Below are 23,768 nucleotides of genomic sequence, written 5' to 3' on the forward strand. Positions count from 1 at the left end.
CTCACTAGCCCTCCCGCACCCGCTCCTCGCCCGCCCGTCCTCCTGCTCGGGGACACTCGGCTGCCCGTCCACTCGCCCAGGACCACCCCGCTCCTCGCCCGCTGGCCCAGGACCATCCCACTGCTCGCCCACCTAGAACCACCCCTCTCCTCGCCCGCCCTCTCGGGGCCAGTCAGCTGCTCGCCCACTCGCCCTCCCGGGGCTACCCCTCTCCTCTCCTAGGACCATCCCGCTGGTCCCCCGCCTCCTCTCCCAGGACCACCCCTCTGCCGGCCCTCCCTCCCGGCCGGGACCACCGCTCTGATCCCCCGTCCCCTCGCCCAGGACCATCCCTCCGGTCTCCCGCCTTCTCTCCCAGGACCACCGCTCCGCTCGCCCTCCTTCTCTCCCGGGACCACCCCTCGGTCTCCCGCCTTCTCTCCCAGGACCACCCCTCCGCTCGCCCTCCTTCTCTCCCAGGACCACCCCTCCGCTCGCCCTCCTTCTCTCCCGGGACCATCCCTCCGGTCTCCCGCCTTCTCTCCCAGGACCACCGCTCCGCTCGCCCTCCTTCTCTCCCGGGACCACCCCTCCGCTCGCCCTCCTTCTCTCCCAGGACCACCCCTCCGCTCGCCCTCCTTCTCTCCCAGGACCACCCCTCCGCTCGCCCTCTTTCTCTCCCGGGACCATCCCTCCGCTCGCCCGCCTTCTCTCCCAGGACCACCCCTCCGCTCTCCCGCCTTCTCTGCCAGGACCACCCCTCTGACCTCCCTCCTTCCCCCCCCCTCGTGCGGGACCACCCCTCTCTGGTCTCCCTCCCTCCGGAGGCGCGTCGCGGCCCGGCGGGAGGTGCGAGGCGCGGGGTGCGGGATGCTGGCCCTGGCCCCTTGGTCGCTGGTGGGGCCGCTGGTGTTGGCGGCGCTGGTGGGGCCGGCGCTGGTGCTGGGCCTGTGCCGGGCGCGGCCGGGGGGGAGCTCGGTGGGCCGGCTGGCCGGAGACCTGGTCTTCTTGGCGCGGATGATGCGGGCCGGGCGGCGGCTGCGGGGCTACGGGCGGCGGCGGCCGGTCCGCACCGTGCTGGACGCCCTGCGGGACTGGGCGGCGCGGGAGCCGGGCCGGGCCTTCGTGCGGGCGGGCGAGGACACGCTGACCTTCGGCCAGGCCGAGGCCCTGAGCAACCGCGCCGCCCGCGCCCTGCGCCTCCGCCTGGGCCTCGGCCGGGGCCGCCCCGCCGCCCTGCTGCTCCGCAACCGGCCGGCCTACGTCTGGCTGTGGCTGGCCGTGGCCAAGCTGGGCTGCCCCCTGGCCTGCCTCAACCACCACAGCCGCCGACGGGCCCTCGTCCACGGCCTCGAGGCCAGCGGAGCCAAACTCCTCATCGCCGACCCCGGTGAGTGGCCCCCGCCCCCCGCCGACCCCGGAGGGCCCGCCTTCCCGGCCCCGCTCCGCCACCCATCCGCCGGCCGACGTGGGGCCGGTCCCTTCGCCTCCCTGGCCCTTCTCGTCCCCGCGCCGCCGCCCGTCCGCCGGGCGACCGTGAGCCCGTGCCTTCACCTCTCTGGGCCTCCGATCCCCACTTCTCGATTTATCCGCTGCGTGACTTTGGGCCGGTCCCTTCGCCTCTCTGAGCCTCTAATCCCCACTCCGCCACCCGTCCGCCGGGTGACTCCGGGCCTGTCCCTTCGGATCTCTGGGCCTCCGATCCCCGCTCCTCCATTTATCCGCTGGGTGACTTTGGGCCGGTGCCTTCTCCTCCCTGGGGCCTCCGATCCCCGCTCTGCCCCTTATCCGCTGCGTGACTTCGGGCCGGTCCCTTCGCCTCTCTGGGCCTCTAATCCCCGCTCTGCCAGTTATCCTCCGGGTGACTTTGGGCCCGGCCCCTCACCTCTCTGGGCCTCCGATCCCCGCTCTGCCCCTTATCCGCTGCGTGACTTCGGGCCGGTCCCTTCGCCTCTCTGGGCCTCTAATCCCCGCTCTGCCACTTATCCTCCGGGCGACTTTGGGCCCGGCCCCTCACCTCTCTGGGCCCCTGATCCCCGCTCCACCACCTGTCCGCTGCTGTCCCTTCGGATCTCTGAGCCTCCGATGCCCCCTCCGCCACCTGTCCGCCGGGTGACCGTGAGCCTGTCCCTTCACCTCTCTGGGCCTCCGATCCCCGCTCCTCCACTTCCCCGCTGTGTGACCTTGGGCCAGTCGCCTCACTTCTCTGGACCTCTAATCCCGGCTTCGCCACTTGCCCACTGGTGACTTTGGGCCGGACCCTTCACTTCTCTGGGCCTCAGTCGCCTCATCTGTCAAATGGGGATTAGGGCCGGAGCCCCACGTGGGACAACCTGATTACCGTATCTCTATCCCAGCGCTTAGAACAGTGCTGGGCACATAGTAAGAGGTTAACGAACACCATCGTTAACATCGTCCCCCGTTGCCCGGACACGGCCCCTCACCCGCGCATCCCCCGCGTTGTCCGGGACCTGCCCCGCGCTCTCCGAATCCCCGAGGGGTCCGAATCCTGTTCCGCGCCGTCCGAGTCCTGCCCCGCGCTCCTGGAGCTTTCCCGGGTCCTGATCCCCGCTCCCCGTGTTGTACCGATCCCGTTCCGCGCTCTCCGAGTGGTCCGAGTCCCGTTCCGCGCTGTCCGGGTCCCGCCCCGCGCTCCTCGAGTTTTCCAGGTCCCGCTCCCCGGTCCCCGCGTCCTACAGGTCCTGGCCCGCGCTCCTCGAGTTCTTCGGGCCCTGCTCCGCGCTCTCCTGGTCCCGCTCCCCTCTCCCCGCGCTGTCCGGGTCCCCCTCCGCGTTGCCCGCGCTGTCTGGCTCCTGCCCGCGCTCCTCGAGTTTTCCGGCTCCTGCCCCGCGCCCACCGCGCTCTCCGGACGCTGCTCCAACGCGCCCCATCCATGCTCCCTTCCGGCGAGCGCTTCCCCGACGGCTCCCCGGGTTGGGGGCCGGGGAGGAGGAAGGAAGCCCACCCACCCCATCCCCCTCCAGGGACCCCACTCGCCCCAATCCCGGGCCCGCCTGAGGGCCGGGATCCAGGAATCGCCACCGCTGCGGGAATTCCCGGGCAGCAGGTGCACCCGGCCGCCCCCGGAGAGTCCCGGCTCGTCCGGGCCGGGCCCGTCGGATCTGCCCCGGTCACCCTACACTGGCCACCGCACTGAGCGTTGCCCACCGTCTCGGGGAAGGGATGAGCTTGGACAGATGGGAGTAAATACTACAAACACAATCCTGGTACTTGTTAAGCACCTTACTATGTGGCAAGCACCGTTCCCGGCGCTGGAGTTGATGCGAGTACATCGGGTGGGACCCGATCCCTGTCCCACTTGGGGCTCCCGGTCTTCATCCCCTCATCTTCCAAATGAAGCCCAGAGAAGTGAAGTGACCGGCCCAAGGTCACACGGCGGACAGGTCGGGGGAGTCGGGATGAGAACCAAGGTCCTTCTGACTCGCAGGCCCCGGGTTCTATCCGGAGGCGGGGGGTGGTCCCGAGGAAAAACAGGTCTGCTCGGGGGCAGCGGGATGGAGTCAGGGACCACCCCCGCCTTCCGGCCCTGGACTCTTTTGTGCTGTTTCTTAAGCACTTACCATGTGTCACACGCTGTTCTAAGCGCTGAGGTAAGTCTAACTGAATTACCCCGGACACAGTCCCTGTCCCGCATGGGGCTCACAGTCTAAGCAGGGGGGTATCGACTCCCCATGTGACCACTGAGGAACTGAGGCCCAGAGAAGTGACGTGACTTGCCCGAGGTCACACGGCAAGCCGTTGGCAGAGCCGGGGTTAGAACCCAGGTCCCTCTTGACTGTAAACTCCTCCTAGACAGTGAGCTCTCTGAGGGCAGGGAACGTGTCTGTTTATTGTTCTATTGTACTCTCCCAAGCGCTCAGTACAATGCTCTGCACTCAGGAAGCGCTCAATGAGCACAGTTGAATGAATGGAAGCAGGAGTCAAGGGAGACGCTCCCTGAGGAAAGATGCCAACCGGCATCTGGGGGGAGAGGGGAAAGTGCAGGAAGAAGTGGTGGGGCCTAGTGGCTAGAGCCCGGGCCTGGGATTCAGAAGGACCTGTGTTCCGATCCTGCCTCCGCCCCCTTGTCCGCTGTGTGACTCTGGGCGAATCACTTCACTTCTCTGGGCCTTGGTTCCCTCGTCCGTAAAATGGGGATGAAGACCGCGAGCCCTGTGTGGGACAGAGGCCGTATCCAACCTGATTAGCTTGTGTCTACCCCGCCGCTTATTACAGTGCCTGGCACATAGTAAGCGCTTAACAAATACCAGAAGTATTACTACTATTACTAGTTGTCGCCTTATCATTATTCTCTGGGCCTCAGTTACCCCATCTGTAAAATGTGGAGGAAGACCGCGAGCCCCACGTAGGACCCGGACTGTGTCTGATCTGAGAGAAGCAGCGTGGCTCAGTGGAAAGAGCCCGGGCTTGGGAGGCAGAGGTCATGGGTTCGAATCCCACCTCTTCCACTTGTCAGCTGTGTGACTGTGGGCAAGTCACTTAACTTCTCTGTGCCTCAGTTTTATTACCCTGTATCTCCCCCAGTGCTTAGAACGGTGCTCTGCACACAGTAAGCGCTTAACAAATACCAACATTATTATTATTGTCCCGGCTCCACCGCTTGTCTGCTTTATGACCTGGGGCAGGTCACTTCATTTCTCTGTGCCTCAGTTACCTCACCTGGAAAACGGGGATCGAGACCGTGAGCCCACGTGGGGCAGGGACTGCGATCAACCTGATTTGCTAGTGTCCACCCCGGCGCTTAGTACAGAGCCTGGCACATAGTAAGTGCTTAAAAAAATACCATCATCATCATCATCACCATTATTATTAGTTTGTTGTCTACCCCAGAGCTTAGTACAGACCCTGGCATGTAGTAAGTGCTTAAAAAAATACCATCATCAACGTCATCATCATTATTATTATTAGTCTGTTATCTACCCCAGCACTCAGTACAGTGTCTGGCACATAGTAAGCACTTAACAGATGCCCAAAAAAATAGCCAGCGACACAGACGGGAGAGGCCTGGATTTGTCCGGGCCTTGGGACCAGGTTCCCACAGGGAGTGACCCCCGACCTCTCCCAGTGGACCCAGGACCCAAGTGTCCAGGGCCCGGGGGAAGACTGCCCGCCACCTCCCTCAGGGGCTCAATCCAGGCCCAACAGGAAACCTCGGAGACCGGTCCGTCACCCCGTTCCCAAAAGACTCCCGGCCCTTCCCGAGAGGGCAGAGGTCACGTTCGGGTAAATCCACTGGTTTTGTTTTCCCTCACTCCAGCCCTGGCACGATAATCCTGCTTGCAGGTGCTCTCTAAGGACTCACGTTTCAGTCCCGTATGGCTTCCGGGAGGCTTAGTGGGTACAGCCCGGGCCTGGGAGTCAGAAGGACCTGGGTTCTCATCCCGGCTCTGCCGCACGTGTGCTGCGTGACCTTGGGCAAGTCACTTCACTTCTCTGGGCCTCAGTTCCGTCAGCTGGAAAATGGGGATGAAGAGTGTGAGCCCCCTGTGGGGCAGGGACTGTGTCCAACCTGATTAATTCTTCTCTACCCCAGGGCTTAGGACAGTGCTTGGCACATAGTAAGCGCTTAACCAGTACAGTGATTAGTGTTATTAGGAGAGAGAAGCGGAAACTGGGATTCTGTGCCCTGCCCCATCCTGGCCCTGACCCCTAGCTGTTTGGGTCGGGTTGATGCCAGCGGATGTGTCCCGTGGGCATTCAGTCTCCAGGGATGTAATCCAGGCCACCCGGCACAAGGCATGGGGTTCGAGATGTCGCAGGTATCGCAGGTGCCAACCACGGAGATCAGGCCTCTGTTTTCGCACCTGGATCCCTGGGCCTGACTCCCGGCCTCCTCCCCTGAGGCTGGGCTGCCCCACGGCTGGAATCCACTCTCGTATTGCACCACTTGTTCAGGATCTGTGATCTTGCTTTTGAATCGGGGGGGCGGGGGCGGGGGAGGGTATTTGTTAAGGTCTTACTATGTGCGCACGCACTGTTCTAAGCGCTGGGATCGATACAGGTATATGGACGCAGTCTCTATCCTGCATGGGGCTTGCAGTCTAAGTGGGAGGGAGAACGGGGATTGAATCCCCATTTGACAATTGAGGAAACCGAGGCACAGAGAAGTAAAATGACATGCCTCAGATCCCACAGCCAGCAACTGGCAGAGCCGGAAATTGATCCCGGGTCCTCCGACTCTCAGACCTGTGCTCTTTCCACTGGCCCGGGCTACTTCTCACTACGGTTGAATGCGCTGTGACCACCCCCAGACCCCCCAGTTCTCCCCAACATTAAAGGGATTGACCTATCAGGGCTCTTGGCTTGGAGGGGGAGTTACTTGCCGGTGTGGCTACAACTGGCTGCCACAGGTCTGTAATAATTATTGTGGCTACCGTTAAGTGCTAATGCTGTGCTGAGCACTCTACTAAGCCCCGGGGTAGATACAAGAAAATCGGACCCAGTCCCTGCCTCACGTGGAGCTCGCAGTCTAAGTAGGGAGAACTCCCATTTTACAGATGAATAGCCTGAGGCAAGGAGAAGTTACGGCCCAGCGGAGGCGGAAGGACCTGGATTCTAATCCCGGCTCTGCCACTCGTCTGCTGGGTGACTTTGGATAAGTTCCTTTGCTTCTCTGGGCCTCAGTTCCCTCCTCTGGAAAATGGGGATGAAGAACGTGAGCCCCATGTGGGTCAGGGACGCTGTCCAATCTGATTAACTCGTATCTGCCCCAGCGCTTAGTAGTCATTCGCGCAGGTCACCCAGCAGGCGGGATTAGAACCCTCGACCTTCTGACTCCCAGGCCCGGGCTCTGTCCACTGGGCCGGGGAGGCCCAAGGGAGGGGCGAGGCAGAGGGGCTTGTACATTCCAAGCGCTTAGTACAGTGCTCTGCACATAGTGAGTGCTCAATAAATACTATTGAATGAATGAATGAAAAGCAGAGCTGAGCTCCTCTGTGAGGAGGCAGGGAGTGGGAGCCAAGTGGTGAGAGAAGCGTTCCTCTCTCCCACCCGCTCTTTCCACGCCCACCATGTTTACCCCAAGCCCACTGCCCCTTTCCACCATCACCACCACCTCCTGCCCTTTCCTCTTCTCCCACTCCCTTCTGCGTCGCCCTGACTCGCTCGTCCCCCCTCCCCGCCCCACAGCATTTACATCCCTATCCGTAATTTATCATTATTTCTCTTAATGTCTGTCTCCCCCTCTACACTGGAAACTCGCTGTGGGCGGGGAACGTTTCCGTTATAGTGTTCCGTTGTCCTCTCCCAAGCGCTTAGTACAGTGCTCTGCACGCAGTCAGCACTCGATAAATACGACCCACTGGCCGACTGACCCCGTTGCCCCGACGCTGGTCAGGAGCCGGCAGAGAGTCCGGGGGGGGCGGGTTGGGGGCTGACGGGGACAGAGGCACCTGTGTTCCCAGGAGACATCACCGACTCAAACCAGGCGTGGGTGAGGCTTGGGATGAGGGGAGTCAGCGGGGCCCAGTGGATAGAGTCTGGGCCTGGGAGTCGGGAAGACCTGGGTTCTAATCCACTCGTCTGCTGGGTGACCTCGGGCAAGTCACGTCACTTCTCCGTGCCTCCGTTCCCTCATCTGTGAAGTGGGGATGAAGACTGTGACTCCCATGTGGGACGGGGCCTGGGTCCAAGCATTCATTCAATCATATTTATTAAGCGCTTACCGTGTGTAAAGCACTGTACTTGGGAAAGAACAATACAGTAAGAAAGAGAGACCATCCGAGCCCGCCACGAGTTCGCAGTCTTGGCTGGGGGGGGGGGATAAACAATAAAATTACATATATTTATACATTAGCGCTGTGGGGTCGGGAGAAGGGGCAAGAGCAAGTCAGGGTGACGCGGAAGGGAGTGGGAGATGTGAAAACATGGGGCTTAGTCTGGAAAGGCCTCTTGGAGGAGATGAGCCTTCAGTAAGGCTTTGAAGCAGAGGAGAGTCGTTGTCCGGCAGATGTGAGGAGGGAGGGCGGTCCAGGCCAGAGGTAGGACGTGGGCCAGGGGTCGGTGGCGAGACAGAGGAGACGGAGGCCCCGGTTAGCGGCACCAGAGGAGCAAAGTGTGCGGGCTGAGTTGTAGAAGAGAGAAGCGAGGGGAGGTAGGAGGGGGTGAGGTGATGGAATCCTTTAAAGCCAATGGCATGGAGTTTTTGTTTGGTATGGAGGTGAATGGACAGCCACTGGACCTTTTTTTTTTTGAGGAAGAGGGGTGACGTGTCCTGAACGTTTTTCTAGAAAAATGACCCGGGTAGCAGAGTGAAGTCTGGACTGGAGTGGGGAGAGGCAGGAGGTTGGGAGGTCAGCAAGGAGTCTGATGCAGTAATCTAGGCGGGGTAGGATGAGTGATTGCACTAACGTGGTGGCGGTTTGGATGGAGAGGAAAGGGCGGATTTTAGCGATGTTGTGAAGGTGAGACCGAACGGATTTGGTGATGGATTGGATGGATGGGGTGAATGAGAGAGCGGAGTCAAGGATGACGCCGAGGTTACGGACTTGTGGGACGGGCAGGATGGTGGTGCCGTCTACAAAGACGGCAAAGTTCGGGAGAGGACAGGCCCGGGGAGGGAAGATAAGGAGCTCCAGATTTGCTTGTATCCACCGCAGCTCTTAGTACAGTGTCCGGCACATGGTAAGCGCTTCATAAATTATTATTATTATTAGGGGACGGGGGAAGACCTGCAGTTCAGGAGCACGTGGGGTGATACCCAGTGGTCCCAGGAGGGAGGATCGGAGGAGGCAGCAAAAATTGGGGTGTTGGGGACCGGGACTCCGGGGGTTCTTGCCTCCTCCACAGCTGTCGGTAGCGGGCTCCCCGCCAATTCCCTCATCGGTCCCAAGATATGTCCTTAGTTGTAATTTTCTTTATTTCTATTAATGTCTGTCTCTCCCTCTAGATCGTGAGCTTGTTCTGGGCAGGGAATGTGACTGTTAGATTGTTAGATCGTACTCTCCCAAGCGCTTAGTACAGTGTTCTGCACAGAGTAAGGGCCCAATAAATACCATTGACTGACCGACTGACTGACTGAAAGCTGTGGATGGGGCCCAAAAGACCCCAAATTGGGTCTCCTAGAGGTTCTCATGAACTGGTTAGCCATTCCCAAACCCCATCCCTCTTGCTTCCTTCCTCCCAAAAGTCCCTTCTTCTTTGAGAGGCAGCGTGGCTCAGTGGAAGGAGCACGGGCTTTGGAGTCAGAGGTCATGGATTCGAATCCCTGCTCGGCCACTTGTCAGCTGTGTGACTTTGGGCAAGTCACTTAACTTCTCGGTGCCTCAGTTACCTCATCTGTAAATTGGGGATTAAGACTGTGAGCCCCACGTGGGACAACCTGATTCCCCTGTGTCTACCCCAGCGCTTAGAACAGTGCTCGGCACATAGTAAGCGCTTAACAAATACCAACATTATTATTATTATTATTCCCCCTCCGCTTCATAGGGACAATCAAGGCTAGGGAAGAATGCTGGTAGAAGGTGGCACCTTTGAATGTCTTGTCTTATGCCGTCGAGTCGTTTCCGACCCATAGCGACACCACGGACACGTCTCCCAGAATGCCCCGCTCTCCATCTGCAATCGTTCGGTAGTGGATCCATAGAGTTTTCTTGGGAAGAGTACAGAAGCGGTTTACCATCGCCGCCTTCCGCGCAGTAAATTCGAGTCTCCGCCCTCGACTCTCTCCCGTGCGGCTGCTGCCCAGCACGGGGGAGTTTTGACTTATAGCAGATTGTTCCGCTCGCTAGCCACTTCCCGAGCTAGGATTGGACTCTGCTTGACTCTCCCTCCTATAGCCGAGATTGGTAGAGTACTGGAAACTCTCCAGGTGTGACCCTGAGAGAGGCTTTCGATGTCAGTCTATCATATTTATTGAGCACTTACTGTTTGCGGAGCACTGTACTAAGTGCTTGGGAGAGGACAATAGAACAATACAACAGACATATTCCCGGCCCACAACAGGCTGACAGTCTAGAGGACTTTGAATGGTTGCTAACTGTCCTGTATTTCTGCCTCCCCTTCCCAGTATATCTCACATTCATGTCTCCCTCACTTTCGATCAATCGACGTTATACTATAATAATAATAATGATGGTGTTTGTTCAGCGCTTTCTATGGGTCAAGCACTGGTCTGAAAGCCAGGTTAGACGCAAGCTAATCAGGTTGGACACAGTCCCTGTCCCACATGGGGTTCACAGTCTTCGTCCCCATTTTACAGACGAGAAAACCGAGGCCCAGCCGAGTGAACTGATTTGCCCATGGTCACGCAGCAGACGAGTGGCAGAGTCGGGATTAGAACCCAGGTCCTTCTGTCTCCCAGGCCCGTGGTCTTTCCACTAGACCACCCTGCTTCTCGATTGTTATATTGTACTCTCCCAAGCGCTTAGTCCAGCGCTCTGCACACAGTAAGTGCTCAGTAAATACCATTGATTGATCGATAAGGGAAAGAGAAGCTGCAGGGTACCCTCAGGAGGGCCTGTGGGGCAGTTCCAGCTTTAATAATACTACTACTAATAATAATAACTGTGGTATCTGTTAAGTGCTTACTATTTGCCGGGCACCGTACTAAGTTCTGGCGTTGATGCAAGCAAATCAGGTTGGACCCAGTCCCCGTCCCAGGTAGGGCTCACAGTCTCAATCCCCAGTTTACAGATGAGGGAACTGAAGCCCAGAGAAGTGAAGTGACTTTCCCAAGACCACACAGCCGACAAGCGGCGGAGCCAGGATTAGAAGCCACGATCTTCTGACATCCAGGCCATCGCTCTATCCAGCTTCTCCAGTGTTGAGTTACCCGGGCATCCTGAAGGTTGGGGGAAGCAGCGTGGCTCAGTAGAAGGAGCCTGGGCTTCGGAGTCAGAGGTCATAGGTTCGACTCCCGGCTCGGCCACTTGTCAGCTGCGTGACTGTGGGCAGGTCACTTAACTTCTCTGTGCCTCAGTTACCTCATCTGTAAAATGGGGATTAACTGTGAGCCTCACGTGGGACAACCTGATTAACCTGTATTTACCCCAGCACTTAGAACAGTGCTCTGCACATAGTAAGCGCTTAACAAATACCAACATTATTAAGGTCACGCCAACAGACCACACCTGACCAGCTCTATTCGTGCATCCCACTCCTTGTCACGCATAAGCTCGTTGTGGGCAGGGAATGTGTCTGTTTTTTGTTCTGTCGTCCTCTCCCAAGCACTTGGTAAGGTGCTCTGAACACAGTAAGCGCTCAATAAATACAACTGAATGAATGAATGCGACCCAACCTACCCCCGGCTTGTGTGGCAGGCCAGAAACCTGGATGTGGAGGCAGGTTTCTGCCCTGCTTGGGAAACAATAAGGTCGAATCCTGCCGAAGGAGTTCAAGGTTTCAGTGACGTGAAATAAGACAGCGGGTGATGATGATGATATTCGTTCTGTGTCAAGCACTGCTTTTAGCACTGGGGTAGGTACAAGCTAATCGGGATGGACACAGTCCCTGTCCCACATGAGGATCACGGTCTTAATCCCCATTTTGCAGGTGAGGGAACTGAGGCCCGGAGAAGTGAAGTGACTTGACAAAGGCCACCTGGCAGACAAGCGGCAGGGCCGAGATTAGAACCTAGATCCTTCTTGGGTCCCAGGTCCCCGGGCCCTAGTCGTTAGACCACGATGTCTCCCCTTAGGGGGGAGGAGTTTGCTTGATCATTCGAAGGTCCGTTTCTCGGTAAAGTCCCAAGTGCAGCCTGTCCTAGCAGAGGTGAATGGAGATAATTAATTTTTCCATTAAATAGTTACTGGCTTCCAAGTGGAACTTAACCTTTATTGAGCAACTCCCTTCTAGAGCAAAGGTAGGACCCACAGATTAAGGTGTTGGTTTGGGGGGGTTTTTTATGTTTGACCCTGAGCCAGTGGAACTGACAAGGCAAACAGCCACACAATCACCCACACAAACACACACAAACACATGTTACTTGAATAATAATAATGGTACTTGTTAAGCATTTACAGTACGCCAAGCACTGTTCTAAGCACTGGGGTGGATATAAACTAATCTGGTTGGATACAGTCCCTGGGTGCCATGGGGCTCACACTCTTAATCTCCAATTTACAGATGAGGGAACCGAGGCCCAGAGAAGTGAAGCGACTTACCCAGGGTCACACAGCAGACATGTGGCAGAGCCGGGATGAGAACCCAAGTCCTTTCGACTCCCAGGCCCGGGGTCTCTCCACTAAGCTCCGTGGCTAATAGTGAAACGGGTAGGGAATTGGCTGTTTATTGTTGTATCGTACTCTCCCAAGCACTTAGCACAGTGCTCTGCACGCAGTAAGTGCTCAGTAAATACGATTGAATGAATGAATGAATAATAATGGCATTTATTAAGTGTCTACCCTAGGTTAAGCACTGTTCTAAGCACTAGGGTTGCTCTAATTTTTTGTGGAATTTGTAAAGTGACAAACACTGTTCCAAATGCTGGGATAGATACAAGTTAATTATTATTATCATCATAGTGGTACTTGTTAAGTTCTTACTCTTTGGCAAGCACTGGAGTCAGGCGAGATATAGTCCCTGTCCCGCATGGGGCTCACTGTCAAACTAAGAGGGAGAACAGGGAATGAATCCCCATTTTACAGATGAGGGAAATGTGGCCCAGAGAAGTGAAATGACTTGCCCAAGATCACACCGCAGACGTGTGGCAGACCCGGGATTAGAACCCAAAGCCTCTCATTTGAAAATAGTACTCGTGGGATTTATTAAGTGCTTACTATCTGCCAAGGACTGGGGTAGATACAAAGTAATCGGGTTGGAGAAAGTCCCTGTCCCACGTGGGGCTCACAGTCTTCATCCCCATTTCACTGAAGTGGTCACTGAGGCACAGAGAAGTGAAGTGACTTACCCAAGGTCACACAGCAGACTTGGGGCGGAGCCAGGATTAGAACCCACGGCCTCTGACATTAAGGCCCGCGTACTTCCCACTAGGCCACCCAGCCCACTCAGCTCGTCCCTGCCCCCGGCCACAACTCCACCAGCCCCCAGCCCTAGACAAATTTCCAAGGCCGTGGCCCTGCCCTCTCTCCTTCCTCACTCTCTCAATCAATCAGTGGTATTTATTGAGCGCTTACCGTGTGCAGAGCACTGTACTAAGCATTTGGGAGAGTTCAATATAGTAATAATAGTAATAAATATGGTATTTGTGAAGTGCTTACTTGGTAGACACATTCCCTGCCCATCACAAGCTTACAGTCTACACGGGGAGAGATCAATCAATGGTATTTATTGAGCGCTCACCGTGCTCAGGGCAGTGTACTAAGCGTTTGGGAGAGCAAGATACAATAGAATCGGCAGACACATTCCCTGCATCAAGGAACATATAGTCAAGACGGGGAGGTAGACACTAAAATGGATCTTGGACAGGTACAGAAGTGCAGTGGGGCTGAAGAGGGGGTGCGTATCAAGCGCTTGAAGGGGACGGATCCAAGTGCCCAGCTGAAGCAGAAGGAAGAAGGAGTAAGTAAAATGAGGGGTTAATCAGGGAAGGCCTCTTGGGGGAGATGTGATTTTAATAAGGCTTTGAAGGTGGAAAGAGAGTGGTGGGCTGACAGAGAGGAAGGGGGAGGGAGTTCCATTCGTTCAATCGGATTTATCGAGGGCTTACCGCGTGCAGAGCACGCAGTTCCGAGACAGAGGGAGGATGAGGACAAGGGGTCAGTAGCGAGATAAGATCGGCATTGGAGGAGCGGAGCGTGCGGGCTGGACTGAAGTAGGAGAGTTGGGAGGTGAGGATGGAGGGGGCTCTAAAACCGCTGGTGAGGAGTTTTTGATGCAGAGGTGGGTGGGCCACCACTGGAGATTCTTGAGAAGTGGGAAACATGGACTGAACGTTTTTTTAGAGAAACGATCCAGGCAGCAGAGTGAAGAATGGATTGAAGCAGGGAGAGATAGGGGGGTAGGGAGGTCAGCAAGGTAGAAGCAGCGTGGCTCAGTGGAAAGAGCATGGGCTTTGGAGTCAGAGGTCATGGGTTCGAATCCCAGCTCTGCCACTTGTCAGCTGTGTGACTGTGGGCAAGTCACTTAACTTCTCTGTGCCTCAGTTACCTCATCTGTAAAATGGGGATTAAGACTGTGAGCCCCACGTGGGACAACCTGATTCCCCCGTGTCTACCCCAGCGCTTAGAACAGTGCTCGGCACATAGTAAGCGCTTAACAAATACCAACATTATTATTAGCAAGGAGGCTGGTACAGTAATCCAGCAGGGTTAGACTACGTACTTGCATTAACGTGGAAGCAGTTTGGATGGAGAGGAGAGGGAAGATTTGACCGATGTTGTGAGGTAGAACCGACAGGATTTGGTGACGGGTTGAATACGTGAGTTGAATGAGAGAGAGGAGTCGCGGATGACGCCGAGGTCACGGGCTCGTGAGATGGGGCCATGGTGGTGCTGTCTACAGTGAGGGGAAAGTAGCGGGAGGACGGGCTTTGGGTGGGAAGATAAGGAGTTCTGTTTTGGACATGTTAAGTTTGAGGTGTCGGCGGGACATCCGAGGAGAGATGTCCTGAAAGCAGGAGGAAGTATGGGACGGCAGTGAAGGAGAGTAGATCTGGGAATCATCTGCTTACAGGTGGTCGTTGGAGCTGTGGAAGCGAATGAGTTCTCCTGGACGGGGAATGTACCTGTTTATTATTCTCTTGTACTCTCCCAAGCGCTTAGTACGGTGCTCCGCACAGAGCAGGCGCTCAATAAATACGATGGAATGATTAAATGAGACTAGCAGGGGACAGTGGAAGCATGTGGTTTCGGCCTTACATCAGTCCCTTCTCAGCCAATCGTTCCCTCTGAACATTCCCTTTGTTTCCAGCCCTGTTTGATTGTCTCCCGACTGCTTTGTTTAACCAAACAAGAGTAACTCTGGTGACTAGAGTCCCTAGGAGTGGTAGAATATCAAAGGTTGGAATACGACGGGCCTGGACTCCATTCTGTCTGCCCGAGACCCGCCGTCTCCTCAAAGTGGGCGCATCACTATCCCCTTCCCTTTTTTCATTTTGGCTGGCCTATCAGGGAGATTAGCATATCAACTTGAGAAAGGATGAAGCCAGCTCAGGATTTCTAACCTGCTATCAGTCGTGTTTGTCCACCAGATCCCTATAATGGAGAGAACCAGGGAGGGCCTAGTAATTGCCCCCAAACAGAGTTTACTGCTGCTTGTCTTAAGGGATATGCAATCTCTTGTGCTTTTCGGCCGAAGCTGGGATGCTGTACGAACCGTATATAAAGAAACTCATTCCTTGAGGTTGAGCTGGTCTTGACTAGAAGAGGAAACTCTGCCCATCAAGTGCCACGTCCTATTCGTGGTTAGAAGAGGCGCTGGTAGAAATACACTGGTCTCTGACATACCTTTTTGAACACAACACAGAGTCTGGTAACTGAGCTCTGAAAGACCCCCACAGTCAGAGAAGGTGGGAGGCAGAGGAGGAGCCCAGGAAAGAGAGGGAGATTGAGCAGCCAGAGAGATCGGAGGAGAACCAGGAGAGGACAGGGTCAGTGGAGCCGAGGTTGGATAAGGTTTCCAGGAGAAGGGGGTGGTCGATAGTGGCGAAGGTAGCTGACAGGTCGAAGAGGATTAGGATGACAGATATTTGGTGACAGATATTCGGTATTTGATATTCGGTCACCAAATCCTGCCGGTTCTACCTTCAGAGCACCTTTCCTCTCCACCTAAACTGCTCCTGAGAAGCAGCGCGCTTTACCCACAGTAAGGGCTCAATAAATATGATTGATGGAATGAATGACTACAACATGCCTAGGCTGTAAACTAGTTATGGGCAAGCAACGGGTCTGCTAATTCTGTTGCCTTGCATTCTCCAAGCACTCTGCTCACAGTAAGCGCTCAATTAATACCACTGATTAAAAGATTGATTGATCGATCTGCCTCCTTACTGACCTCCCTGCCTCCTGTCTTTCCCGATTCCAGTCCATATTTCACTCTGCTGCCTCAATCTCCCTTCTGTTTTAATAAGAAGAAGAAGAAGAATGGTATTTGTTAGGCACTTACTATGCACTGGGATGGATAGAAGCAACTTGGGTTAGACACAGTCCCCGTCCCATATGGGGCTCACAGTCTCAATCCCCATTTTACAGATGAGGTAACCGAGGCCCAGAGAAGTGAAGTGACTTGCCCAAAGTCACACAGTACTTGGATTTGTACCCAACACCTGCCACGTGGCACCCTCCTCCCCCTCCTCGAGACCTCAGAGAATTAGCCCAGCGAAGTGAAGTGACTTGCCCAAGGTCACACAGCAGAGAAGTAACTGGAGCTTTGGACCGGGGAGCCTGAGAAGAAGGGGAAAGTAGGGGGTTTGCTGGGAAGCAAGAGGCAGCCCCACTCTGCCATCACAGGGACAGGATGGGGCAGGCTGGTGAGCGAGCAGTGTGGCCCAGTGGAAAGATCTCGGGCCCAGGAGTCCAAAGAACTGGGTTCTAATCCTTTGCCTGCTCTGTTATCTTGGGCAAGTCATTTAACCCCCACTCTAGACCCTAAGCTCACTCTGGGCAGGGGACATATCTACCAACTCTGTTGTCCTGTTATATTGCACTCTCCCAGGCACTTAATACAGTGCTCGATAAATACGACTGACTGATTGACTTAAGTACTCTGTGCCTCAGTTTCCTCCTCTGTAAAATGGGGATTCTATACCTGTTCTCCCTCTCCCTTAGACTGTGAATCTTGTGTGGGACAGGGACTGTGACAGGTCTGATTGTCTTGCATCTACCCCATTGCTCAATCACTTCACCATGATTATTATTATTATACGTGGTATTTGTTAAGTGCTTACTATGTACCAAGCACTGTTCTAAACACTGGAGTAGATACAAGATAATGGGGTTGGACACAGTCCCTGTCCCAGATAGGGCTCAGAGTCTTAATCCCCATTTCACAGGTGAGGGAACCGAGGCACAGAGAAGTCAAGTGACTTACCCAAGGTCACACCGCAGACAAGTGGCGGAGCGGGGATAAGAACCCATAACCTTATTAAGGTAGCCCCCGGTTTCCATGCTGGGGAACTACTGAGGTGGGAAACATGGGGGAGGGAACAAGGAAATCTGATTCAGATGTGTTTGTATATCAGGGCTGTTAATGGCCCTGGGAGTCAGGAGACCCCGGGTTCTAATCCCGCTCTGCGAAGTCACCTCACTTCTCCAGGCCTCGGTTTCCTCATCTGTAAAATGGGGATGCCAAGGTAACGTCTTCCAACAATTCTAGGGTGTGCAAATGTGACTGTGTTAGCAACTTCGCTGGCAGGAAGAAGGAACTTTTATTTGGTTCTAAAACTAGTGTCCAAAAAAATGCCCTACGGCTGTGAAAGGAGACACTTGTGTTTCCAGAGAGCGTGGTATCCGTTACCGTGGGAAATCGGTTTCATAAGGGTTTAGGGGAATTCACGGAGATCCACGATAGAAATTGGAAAGAATGTGATGCTAAATGATACCTAAAGAATTAGACAAATGAATAAGAGATCCAGGAGGGGTGATTAGAATGGTCTAGTGGAAAGATCACGGGACTGGGAATCAAGGGCCCCGGGTTCAAGTTTCAGTTCTGACACTTGCCTGCTTGGTGACCTTGTGGGCAAGTCACTTAATCTCCTTGCAACTCCTTGTAAGATGGATTGTGAGCCTCATGTCTGACCTCATAACTCTGTCTCTACCCCAGGGCTCAGCTCACAGTCAGCACTTAGTATATGTTGTGATTGTTATTGTGGTGGTTAAGGAACAGTTAGAAATGTTGAAAGATTGAGGGCAGGTTTCTAGACAGATGATGTGAATGATAAAGTCCACGATGGATCACTAGAGGGGAAAGTCAGGAGTGTTGGATGAGCTATTCCCGCTCTCCAGGGGGGTAAACAGCACATTTCTTTAAAATGGAATCTGTTAAGCAAGCGATAGTTGTCAAGCATAAAAATACATTCCAGATATGGACCTGAGTGCTGAGGATTGGAGTGAAAATCAGGTACTTAAAGAAAACAGCTTTATGTGTAGAAGGCACCCTTACGTTAAAAGACAAATCTAGGTCAGCTATGGGAGTAAAAAGAAAAAAGAAGGACCCCTTTAATTTGTACTGTTTAAGTAGGACATTACAATTTGCAGGCATCTTCTCCAGAGCCCGAAACAGTATTATTATTATTTTTACGGTATTTCATTCATTCATTCATTCAATAGTATTTATTGAGCGATTACTATGTGCAGAGCACTGTACTAAGCGCTTGGAATGAACAAGTCAGCAACAGATAGAGACAGTCCCTGCCATTTGACGGGCTTACAGTCTAATCGGGGGGAGGCAGACGAGAACAATGGCAATAAATAGAGTCGAGGGGAAGAACATCTCGTAAAAACAATGGCAACTAAATAGAATCAAGGCGATGTACAATTCATTAAAATAAATAGGGTAATGAAAATATATACAGTTGAGCAGACGAGTACAGTGCTGAGGGGATGGGAAGGGAGAGGGGGAGGAGCAGAGGGAAATGGGGAGAAAAGAGGGTTAAGCTGTGGAGAGGTGGGGGGGAGCGGTAGAGGGAGTAGAGGGAGAAGGGGAGCTCAGTCTGAGAAGGCCTCTTGGAAGAGGTGAGTTTTAAGTAGGATTTTGAAGAGGGGAAGAGAATCAGTTTGGCGGAGGTGAGGAGGGAAGGCGTGGCCCGGGGGTCGACGGCGGGATAGGCGAGACCGAGGGACGGTGAGGAGGTGGGCGGCAGAGGAGCAGAGCGTGCGGGGTGGGCGGTAGAAAGAGAGAAGGGAGGAGAGGTAGGAGGGGGCAAGGTGATGTAGAGCCTTGAAGCCTAGAGTGAGGAGTTTTTGTTTGGAGCGGAGGTTTATAAGCAACCACTGGAGTTGTTTAAGAAGGGGAGTGACAGGCCCAGATCGTTTCTGCAGGAAGATGAGCCGGGCAGCGGAGTGAAGAATAGACTGAGCGGGGCGAGAGAGGAGGAAGGGAGGTCAGAGAGAAGGCTGACACAGTAGTCTAGCCGGGATATAATGAGAGCCCATAGCAGTAAGGTAGCCGTTTGGGTGGAGAGGAAAGGGCGGATCTTGGCAATATTGTACCGAAACCGGCAGGTCTCTGTAACAGATAGGATGTTTGGGGTGAACGAGAGAGACGAGTCAAGGATGACACCGAGATTGCGGGCCTGAGAGACGGGAAGGATGGTCGTGCCATCCACGGTGATAGGGAAGTCTGGGAGAGGACCGGGTTTGGGAGGGAATCCTAGCACTTAGAACAATGCTTGGTACATAGTAAGTGCTTAACAAATACCACCATTATTATTATTACTTGCTCCCTCACCAAGGGGCCTCCCCCATTCCTGTACCTCCTTCCGGTACCTTCCTCTCACACACACACAAACACACACACTCTGAACATACACAGCTGGTTCCAAGCAGACAGCCTCCCCTCAGCTCCGTCTGGAATTCAGTGATCCGATGGTCCAGTCCCTATCACCTCTAGCCCTTCTCTCTGCCTCAGTTTCCACCTTCCCAGCTACAGCATTATGGACACCGGCGGGGGTACAAACAGGGCAATCTCAGGCATAACTGATCTCAGGCACAACCCGGGTTGCAGATTGTGCAGATTCCAGCTCAGGGGGACAGATGCTTAACCTGGGAGGCCTCTGTGTCCGGGGAGGCCTGTCTTCCCTGGCTAAAATAGGGAGTAAAGCCCAGGGAGGGAGGAAAGAGACAAGGCCCAGCAATGATGAGAGGTTTGAAGCATCCTGAAATCATTCTAGCTCCCTGCCTTCAAGCAGCTAAGATGTTCAGGACTGTCAATCATATTTATTGATCATTTCCTGTGTGCAGAGCACTGTACTAAGCACTTGGAGAATACAACAATACAACAGACACATTCCCTGCCCACAGTGAGTTTACAGTTTACTATCTCCCTGCCATCTCTTCTAGGGCTCTCTATCTTTGATTCACTTCTGCCTGATAACTAACAGGCTCCTCTCCCACTTCAGGCTCAGACCACTGTCTCCAGTCCAGGGTTCTGTGGCATGGTAAATAGTTTCTCTATATTCTTCCCACTAATCTTGTAGGCTCCTTGGAGGCAGGGATGTCTACTAATTCTATTGCACTTAGAATTAAGTGCATTCTCCCAGGCACTTAGAACAGTGCTCAGCACACTGTAAGCGCTTAATAAATACCATCGATTGACTCTTCCCACATAAAATCCTTTAAAAGTTTAAGTGCCAAAGGTCGCCACTTCCTTCCTCTCTGGTCCTTCCCAACATCAGTCTTTTCTGCTCTACATATAGTAAATACTCAGTAAGTGTTGATTCACTGATTGATTCTTCATCCAGTTAAACAATCCTAACCCCTTTTCCTTTTCCATACCTTTTGCATTTTAGCTGCCTTCTGTGGCCCCTCAAGGTTATCAATTCAAGGGCTCCCAAGACTACAATGAGGAGCTCCACCCCCACCCAGGCTCACACTGCACTCAGTGAGGCTAGCTGGAGCCAGATGTGGGGCCGTGGACGGAAGGACAGGAGACAGAACAGGCTCAGGGCTAGAAAAGTTGGAGTGACTTGGGCCCAGCTGGGGCTCTCTTAGACCCTTTCTCGAGAGGTGGTGTGTTCTCCAGGGAGCTTGTTAAGTGTCTACTACGTGCATGACTCCTTACGAAGCACTGGGGCAGATACACGTTCATCACAGTCCCCGTCCCACGGGGGGCTCAGTCTTAATCTCCATTTCACAGATGAGGGAACTGATCCACAGAGAAGTTAAGTGATTTGCCCAAGGCATTCAGCACAATCATTCAATCAATCAAGCGTATTTACTGAGCGCTTGCTGTGAGCAGAGCACTGTTTAACGACCTGGGAGAGTATACTAGAACAACCTAACAGGCACACAACCAACAGAATGATGTTTGAGTGATTCATGCTTCCGCGTTGGAAGACAAGAGAAGCAGCGTGGCTTAGTGGAAAGACCCCGGGCTTGGGAGTCAGAGGATGTGGGTTCTAATCCCAGCGCCACCACTTGTCTGCTGTGTGACCTTGGGAAAGTAACTTCACTTCTCTGGGCCTCAGGTACCTCATGTGAAACTGATGGCACAGCAGCAGTAGCCAGAGCCAGTGCTTCACCCCCTTCCCCTTCTGGATGTTTCAAACCCCCACGGGCAGTGAGCTGATGGTCGGACTTTGGGGGACACCTAGCCGATGCATATTTAGTGGAGGGCGGACACGCTCATCACTCATTCATTCACCCATTCGTTCATTCGGTGGTATTTACTGAGTGCACGCTGTGTGCACTAAGCAATTGGAGGGGGTACGATAAAACAATAAATTGACATGCCCCCGCCCGTAGCTATTTTACAGTCTAGAGGGATGACCTTAAAGTCTAGCCTGAACTGGATACACAAACACACACTCCTCTGTAGGAGCAGCACCCATGCTTAATTTATTCCAGGATTGATTAAGCTGAGGGTGCCATTTGGACTATGAAAGTCATAGATGACTAAATTTTTAGCAGTAGTTTTGGCCTTGGTTATGACTATAATCATATAGAGAGAGAGAGAGGGAAAGGCATAGGTAGAGAGAGGGAGATTCATATTCAACCGATTCTCTAGGATGTGGGGATTGCATTCTCGCAAAACCTCACACTTGGGAAAATGTGTGTTATAACATGTCTGCTAATCCCGTGGTATTGTACTCTCCTGAGCGTTTAGTCCAGTGCTGTGTACATAGTAAGCTGTCAGTAAATACGACTGATCGATTATAACACTCACTGTGTCCAAAGCCGCCCTGCGGACCCGCAGAAACCCGGACTGATTTTTCCAACGCTGCGATGTGCTCTACGTAAGCAAGTTTTACCTCCTGATGAATCTCCCCTAGTTTTCTAACAGCCCAAAGAAGATGTGCATCCTTTTATTTTTTTTTAAATGGTATTTGTTAAAGGCTTACTATGTAACGAACGCTGTTCCTGCGGTAGGATGCTGTGGAAGAAAAGGCCAATGTGTGATTCAACAACTTCTTGGCAGGAAGATTAAGATCCAAGTTGTGCTGTGCTAAGGCTTTTTTCTGCCCAAGGCCTGTCTGGTTTTAAACCTGCCCCTCAGAATCCCGATCACTGCAAAGCTCTGCTCGAGGAGGAGCAGGATCAAGCCATACGCACCCGGACTTTTATCTATATCTATCTAGATACATAAATGTACGTATGGGTGTGTAGCCAAATTCTATTACCGAGGAATCAAACTCAACATACTTAACATCAAACAGGACCAGGCTGCCAATAACGAGGTCCTAGAATGCAGTGAGCAGAGAGAGAAAAGCAGCGGGACCTAGTGGAAAGCCTAGGAATCTGAGGACCTGGGTTCTAATTCTGATTCCGCCCCTGGCCTGCTGCGTGACCTGGTCAAGTCACTTCACTTCTCTGGGCCTCAGTTCCCTCATTGGTAAATGGAGATGAAGGCCGTGAGCCCCACGTGGGACAGGGTTTCTATCCCACCTGATTTGCTTGTATCCATCCCAGCGCTTAGTACAATGCCTGGCACATAGGAAGCCCTTAGCAAATAGCCAGTATATATTTATACCTAAGTGAGGCTGAACATCATAAAGGCCTTCAACTTGGTATGGAGCTTGATCCCCTCTTTATGTCACACAGTTTTGCAGTCTGACCAAAAACGCAGTAGCCTGTTTCATCATGTCTTCTATCTCTCTATCGGTGCATCAGTGTACAGTAGACTGTGTAAGTAACTAAATTCAGGTGAATTATAAATACTTTTTAGTTTTTTGTTGCCACTGAAAATCCCTGCGGGCTGGGTAAGCAAGAAACTGTTGCAGATGGTATCCTATGTCTATTCTCTTCCGTGAAACCTTCCATGTGGCCTAGAGGATAGAGTACGGGCCTGCGAGTCAGAGGACCTGGATTCTAATCCTGCCTCTGTCACTTGCCTGCCATATGACCCTGAACAAATCACTTAATTTCTCTATGCCTCAGTTTCCTCCTCTGTAGAATGGGGATTCCACATCTGTCCTCCCTCACTCTAAGACTGTAAAAGCCATAGCCCGTGTTCAACCTGATTATCACGTGCTTAGAACAGTGCTTGGCATAGAGTAAGCGCTTAACAAATACCATCGTTATTAATAAAGAGCACTGATTGATTGATTACTTAGTAAGCTCTTAATGATAATAATTGCTATTTGTATTATTATTATCCATTATCCTCTAGACAGTACGCTCATTAGGGGCAGGGACTGTGTCTGCTAATTCTGTTTAGTGCTTAGTATGATGCTCTGTACAGGCAGCGTGACTCAGTGGGTAGATCCCGGGTTTGGGAGTCAGAAGGACCTGGGTTCTAATCCTGGTTCCTCCACTTGTCTGCTCTGTGACCTTGGGCGAGTCACTTGACTTCTTTGGGCCTCAGTGACCTCATCTGGAAAATGGGGATGAAGACTGTGAGCCCCATGTGAGACATGGATCATATCCAACCTGATTAGAGTGTATCTCCCCAGCAATTAGAACAGAGTAAAGCACTTAAGCAATATCATTATTATTAATAAAGATAATTAGTAGATTGAAGGATTGATCCATTCCTTTCACGTAATAACAAGGATCGGGAGAATTGACAGGCAAACTGATGATAATCCTGTGCATATTTGTCACTTAAAAGGATTCTTCTATTATTGTTTGAGTGTGTCTTCAAAACTGCAGCCCCAGTTGATTTCCTAAGCTGTCTGAAACATCAACACACACACAAAAGCATGGTAAAAGTTGGGAAACAAAGAAGAATCAGAAGTTACCACCCTCAGCTCATTCCCTGGGCTATTGAGTCAG

General features: G+C 53.3%; 1 protein-coding gene across 1 annotated transcript in view; it reads left to right on the forward strand.

Annotated features, from left to right (window-relative positions):
- Nucleotides 1-23,768, forward strand: part of SLC27A2 (solute carrier family 27 member 2) — a 42,511-nt gene continuing 18,743 nt past the window's right edge. Inside the window, exon 1 of the mRNA XM_029065774.2 lies at nt 1-1,369. Within this exon, the coding sequence (XP_028921607.1) occupies nt 850-1,369 (520 nt within the window). The 5' untranslated portion in view covers nt 1-849. The remainder of the gene's footprint in view (nt 1,370-23,768) is intronic.

This window comes from Ornithorhynchus anatinus, chromosome 5, assembly GCF_004115215.2.
Source record: "Ornithorhynchus anatinus isolate Pmale09 chromosome 5, mOrnAna1.pri.v4, whole genome shotgun sequence".
In the NCBI taxonomy this organism is placed as follows: Eukaryota; Metazoa; Chordata; class Mammalia; order Monotremata; family Ornithorhynchidae; genus Ornithorhynchus; species Ornithorhynchus anatinus.